Genomic DNA, 6,834 nt, shown 5'->3' with positions numbered 1-6,834 from the left:
CCGTTTTTTTTTTCGAGAGCAACTGTGAATTCGTCCGGGTTTTTAGACAAATGGACCGTTTTTTTAACAGAAAATTGAAGGTATTCTAGGCTTTAAAAATTGACTTTTTTTCAAGTTTATAACTGTAATTAAGTGAAGAACAATATCATATATTCCCAATAAGTCATCAAAAACATATCAAAATGAATCTTTTTTCAATTTAATGCAAATATTCTGTTTGGAGAGCGTTTTACAACTATTTTACAATGATCATTTAGAAATAACTTGATCCTTAACAAAACGGTGTCTAGAACATTATGCAGAGATTTCATAATCATTTTAACTTTATTTCATCCTACTTTTGATTTTACAGTTAATAATATTTCTTGTGGTGAACTCCGGAGATTAATAATAGAAACTTGTTAATAAAAAAACACACAGAACACACATACATAATCCATTCCATTTTTATTGCCATTAAACACAATATTTGAATAAAATTTCAGATAAAATCAGCAATGAAATGAACACATGTAGTTCATTAGCCTAAATATGATCCTTTAGCAATGATAGACAAATACAAAATGTGTTTAACATATGCTATCACCAGCTAGATTGTCTAGTGCTTCGAACGACACCAGGAATACCATTTTAATGTCTCGATTAATATTCATATTTTCTACTTTTTAGACCCTTTTCTTTTACTGAAAGGAAGTTATCATGGTGTTTAGTTGCTGTATGACCAATTATTATATTTGTATAATCAGACTCCTTCTCACAGTTGTAGCATTTAGTCATTTTCGGTTTCCATTTCTTAAACAATTAAATAAATAATACAAGATACAAGTCAAATAAATCATGAAATATCTAAGATGTATACTCTTTTAAGAACATACATCTCATCTTATACAATATATGTATGTACGTCTCAATTCGAATTGTCTATGCTTATGTTCCGGACCATATGAGTATTAGGACCATACGCGTATGGTTGAACTATACGATAGATATAGGAGGATGTGGTATGAGTGCCGATGAGACAACTCTCCATCCAAATAACAATTTATAAAGGTAAACCATTATAGGCCAAGGTACGACCTTGAACACGGGGCCTTGGCTCATAACGAACAACAAGCTATGAAGGGCCCTAAAATAACTAGTTCAAAACCATTCTAACGGTTTAGGGGTGGGATGGGATAGAACAAAAAATTTAAACGAAAGATATAGTTATGTTACTTGGCGAAAAAAGTAATGAAGTGGCGAAAAATATATTGTTTTGGCAGAGGTGGTGAAAAAATAAGTGCACAAGGGGAAACCATATTTGGAACCATATAGGTATATCTTCTCATATATGTTATGATGGTATGATACTAAACCCCTAAAGGGAAGGATTGTGTCTAATATTCATTTGATGAAGACATAATCTTTCAATCAGTTTAATTGAAGTCTGAAGCTGGCACGTCAGTTAACTGCTAGTAGTTTGTTGTTATTTATGCATTATTGTCATTTTATTTATTTTCTTTGGTTACATCTTCTGACATCAGACTCGGACTTCTCTTGAACTGAATTTTAATGTGCGTATTGTTATGCGTTTACTTTTCTATATGGCTAGAGGTATTGGGGAAGGGTTGAGATCTCATAAACATGTTTAACCCCGCTGCATTTTTGCGCCTGTCCCAAGTCAGGAGCCTCTGGCCTTTATTTTTAATTTTAGTTTCTTGTGTACAATTCGGAGTTTAGTATGGCGTTCATTATCACTGAACTAGTATATATATTTGTTTAGGGGCCAGCTGAAGGACGCCTCCGGGTGCGGGAATTTCTCGCTGCATTTAAGACCTGTTGGCGACCTTCTGCTGTTGTCAGTTCTATGGTCGGGTTGTTGTCTCTTTGACACATTCCCCATTTCCATTCTTACACATTAGAAACGATTCAATAATACAATAAACTTATCTATAACAATGACGGTTACATGAAATGTATTAATTTTAAAGTTCAAAAGCTACCCAAAACAGCACAAGTTACAAGTTGAAACCCATTGTCTTTCAATTAATTGTCTAAGTTGGGTGTACTAGTATATGTTTTCTGTCCGTCTCTAGCATCAATTATTAGACTTTTTATCATATCGATTTTTTTTTGTCAGTTAGTAAAACAGTTGAACACTTGTTTAACAGTTCATTAAGACATTTTTTGAAGATATCTTCCAAGTCGAAATTTTGCTGTTCAGTAATATTCATCCCATGAGGTCCAAATACTTATATTACCGGAACACTCACATTAGATTGTTGATATCACGGATATACTGTACATACAATTTATAAGATGTGAGAAAAAGAATATATACAAATGAACGATACTTGTTTCATGATAAAATACAAGTGTTGATACACCATGTGCATTGAAAGTACTTAATTTGAGCCTTTATTTTATAGTTTTTAAACGTGAACACATTATTTTTTTAGCTATAAGAAATGTGTATAATCACTCGATAAAAAAAGGACACGCTCGGAAAAGCCCGGACTGCTCTCGAAAAAACCCGGACATGAAAAACTGAATTTACTCTCGAAATGTCGTTTTCAATGCAATAACAATTGTTTTTGTAAAGTGTCTGTATATGTAAGGATGTAAAGATTCCATGTATGCATTTCCGTCGACATTTGCATTGGTATGTGTAAGAAAATGGCTTTGTTCGGTATTTTGGAATAAAAGCATTTTAAGGTTAAATTTAACTTTTTAAACGAAAAGCAATGTCAGAATGATACTATCTTTATATCTCAAACGCTATAACATATCATGTACAACCTTGTTTATCAAACTCAAGCTTCTATATCACGTCTAGTTAGAAAAGAAGTCTGTTTGTTTACATTTTTGATCATATTCACTCGAAAAAAAGTGGTCACACTCGAAAAAGCCCGATTAAATCACTCGAAAAACCACGATCCTAGCCGGACACTATATACCTACCGTGTGGTCGCCGTACCATAACTTTTCTACATTAGCTCGTCTTGGTTGTGCACGATCCTTTAATTGTAAATACACTTTTTGCTTTCGAGTGAAAAGTTAACCTTCTTAGCAGCTTCGTGCAGTGATGACGAAGTCTTGATAATTCCATAACGGTTCTTTTAAGAAATTTTGGAGAATGTCTTCCAAGGTTGACATGTTGCCCTTTTTAAAAGCGTAATAACAAATCGATAATTAGGTATAACATGTGTATAATAAAATGCGTGATATTGCATATTTTTATTTAGTTAATCTTTTTATATTCATAATATAATAAAATGACCTTTGGTATCGTTTTTTTTGATGACGTGACAAGTAGCAGAGCCGTACTTTATGAAAAGTTAAATAAAAGTATTAATTGTAAACTTATTAATTACACAAACCATACGCGTGCGGTCGGACCATTATGAGTATATACCCATACGGCCATGACCATACGCGTATGGTCCAAATACTCATATGGTCCGTAACATACACATACGCGTATGGTTCTAATACTCATATGGTCCGCAGTTTGGTAGTAATTTTGATTATTGAGAAGTTTGATTTATATTTACTAACAGTATGTGATGAAAACGTTCAGCTGTTTTTTAAAGGATGAACCCCCTAGGTTTTCTATACCATTTCAATATTTTTTTTGAAAAAAAAATCATCTTGAGCCATACAAGTGGGATAATCAAGAAATTTCACAGTTCAAAGACGGACGATAACCCTCAAATCTGCTAATGCGAAAGAACGTCTTGCATGTACATCTGACTATTTGTTTGTGGACAACTTCATGGTAAGTACTCATGACACATGAAGTAGCATCAAGCTCAAATAATGTTGAAGCCGTCCAAGCGGCATCTGGAACCTTATTCTTCAATTAAAAAAAAAAAAAAAAAAAAAAAAAAACACATTGCTATCTACTTATCTCTTTTAAATCACATTTAAGTAATATAGATAATGAAAAAAAAAACCGAAGATACATATAGATATACAAATTAACAAAAAATTGTCTTTATAAAGTTTTTACATACATGTAGATATGTATAGTTAGTGCCAAGTCGGGTGGAAATTGGGAAAAATGAATAACCTATTTCTAGTGAACGTTTCATACGATGTAGACGGATCTTAAAATGACAGAACAAGATATTTTATAATATTTATCCGGTTTAACGACAGTTAAAGTTATTTTTTCTTAATCTGAAGATGACGTGATGTCAAAAAGTGATATCCTGAATTAAGTTCAATTTTAAGTAGACAAACGTCACATTTTGTACATTTGTTTTACATAACTGACAATTTTCATTTATACATTCTATATATTAACCAATTTATACTCTGATAAATAAGGTGTGTTATAATTAACCAATTTCTTAAGGATAGGTGATAAATCTAGATTGATAAGTATGGATTATTTATATACTGGAGTGGTTTAATTGTTGGAAAATAAGCAACTGTATGGGACTCGAAAAAGTACAGACCAGCTGCGATCAAACTGCATGAAAGATTTTATTCCATGCTGAACACTCCCAGGCCATCACTCAACCGAAAGAACTCCAGAAATAATGTCAAGTGAAAAGCGAAACATATTAACACAAAGAGAGGCTATCTTAGACATGTAATATGATGCATCCGATTCTACAATACACAGATATTATCATCAATGGTATAGTGTGTGTTGACAAACATGTCTAATTTAACATACATCAACAATGTGATAAGAAATATCAGTGACACATATATCAACAATGTGACAAGAAATATCAGTGACACATATATCAACAATATGACAAGAAATATCAATGAGACCAAGGCATCGATCTTACAAAATTTGAACGACAACGAGGCTGCGGTTCTTCTGCCTGTTATTGTGTATGTTTTCATCCTTATGTCAGCAGGAATCATTGGGAATCTTATAGTTCTATATGTTTACAAATTTAGATTTCGAAGATCAAGTTCTCGAGCTTTTATATTGTGTCTCGCCATATTAGATTTGATCACATGCTTGTTTGGAATGCCTTTCCATGTGATCGATATGAACTTTCCGTACTTGTTTGTTTGGGACGTACCTTGTAAAGTTCTCTACTTTCTTCTATCGTCAACAATACATGCGTCTACATTTATATTGGTTCTAATATCAATAGAAAGGTACAGAAAGATATGTCTTCCTTTTGAAAAACAAATTTCTGACATTGGAACAAAAGCAATATGCACTGGGTGTATTATAGGTGCGTTCGTACTGTCTACGCCGATACTATTCGTTTACGGTGTTGCTTCATTCGATACTGGTGTATCTAATATAACCGGTTATGAATGTTACATATCGAATGATTTCAGTGATAGCATATTTCCTTTAATATATGATGTGGTGACTATTGTTTTATTTGTTGGTTCAACAAGTACACTGACTGTTTTGTACACTCGCATTGGTATAAAAGTATGGCGAAAAGGGACATTTCAAGGAAACAAAGCTCAATCTAAAAACGGAAGACAAGCCTCTGAAAATTCAAAGCAATCACAATGTGAAAAAGTGATCGAAACATCATTTACTAATAAAACAAAACAGCCAACTAAGCTTCAGGTGAATGATAGTAATACCTTTGATGAATATTCTAATATTTTAATAAATTCTCCCAAGCTTCGGAAAGATCTGGGCAAGAAAACTGAAACGCGGATGGATATAAGACGATCAAGTTTAAGGCTAAAATGGCCTGAAAGCAAACGGTCAAGTTTTAGAAAGAGTTTTCGGGCAAGCTTTTTCTCAGGAAAATCAATTTCGGAAGAAAGCAGTTCAGAATCGTTCACTTCAACTCTTGAGCGAAAATCAAAATTTGTACGCGAAGGAATACGAATGACAAACAAATTTTCAAAGAAGCAGAGACGTTCTTTGCGCATAACCGGGATGCTGTCTCTTATTACTGTAGTCTTCGTAATCAGTTTTTTGCCATATTTAGTAATATCAATTTTGAATGGTCTCAATGAAAAATTTTGGGAGAACATGACAAATAATAAACTTCTAATTTGCAACTTCCTTTTAAGGACATATTTCATAAACAATATGGCCAACCCTATAATATATGGATTTCTTGATGAAAAATTCAGATCTGAAGTACGAAAGATATTCAAGTGCTGTTAAAATAATATCATATTACAAACAGACCTGTAATAAAGGTTATCTCTGCTTAGCAAAACATATCTTGGCATGGCATGTCCTTCCCTAGCAACTGTTGTTTAACCTATGCATTTTTAACCTCTTTACCAATGTCATGGATTTAATAAGATAATTTTTACTGCTCACTAGTGTAACCTTTATACAAGGTTAAGATGCATTTTAATGCAATCAGAATTGTATTTAAATATCAATGCCAATGTTTATTTTTTATATATTGACTATTAGATGCGAAATAAGAAGATTGCACAAGTGTTGTTTTGTCATTATTTTTAATGCATTTAAGGAATATTCTGCAACCCTCAGGAGGAAGAACAACAATAAAACCTAAGAAATTTGATTCATAATTGTTTATTTGTATTTCACATTTATTTTGATGTAAAAGTACCTTATACTCTCTCTTTTCTAAATGGAGGAGTAGATCTAGTCAGCACTTTATTTAACCTAGTATTAGAAATTAAAAATAGATTTATCATAGTTCAGTTAACCATAATTCGAAATGCAATTAGTTTTCGCAATTGAATTGTTTCATATTTTTTGTATGTCGGGGCATTTTATTGCCGACTTTACGGTATGGGTTTTTCATCGATGAACGCAGCATGGTTGCATACAAGTGCTTACATCCACCTCATTTGATTTTGGTGGATAGTTTGGATAGTCTCATTGGCAATCATACCATATCTCCTCATTTTTATAAGCTACCC

At 32.7% G+C, this 6,834-nt stretch overlaps 1 protein-coding gene across 1 annotated transcript; it reads left to right on the top strand.

Annotated features, from left to right (window-relative positions):
- Positions 1-4,272: 4,272 nt before the first annotated feature.
- LOC143045627 (uncharacterized) lies at positions 4,273-6,541 on the top strand. The gene has a single exon (XM_076218294.1). The coding sequence runs from the start codon at positions 4,649-4,651 to the stop codon at positions 6,095-6,097; it is 1,449 nt and encodes a 482-aa protein (XP_076074409.1). The 5' UTR covers positions 4,273-4,648; the 3' UTR covers positions 6,098-6,541.
- The last annotated feature ends 293 nt before the right edge of the window (positions 6,542-6,834 follow it).

The sequence above is a fragment of the Mytilus galloprovincialis genome, chromosome 1 (genome assembly GCF_965363235.1).
Source record: "Mytilus galloprovincialis chromosome 1, xbMytGall1.hap1.1, whole genome shotgun sequence".
Lineage (NCBI taxonomy): Eukaryota > Metazoa > Mollusca > Bivalvia > Mytilida > Mytilidae > Mytilus > Mytilus galloprovincialis.
Note: the sequence above shows the minus strand (reverse complement) of the source record. Positions and strands in the feature narration are given on the sequence as shown.

What these genes read in the sequence shown, in the direction of transcription:
- LOC143045627 (XM_076218294.1), top strand. Translation starts at nt 4,649, where the DNA reads ATGTCTAATTTAACATACATCAACAATGTGATAAGAAATATCAGTGAC.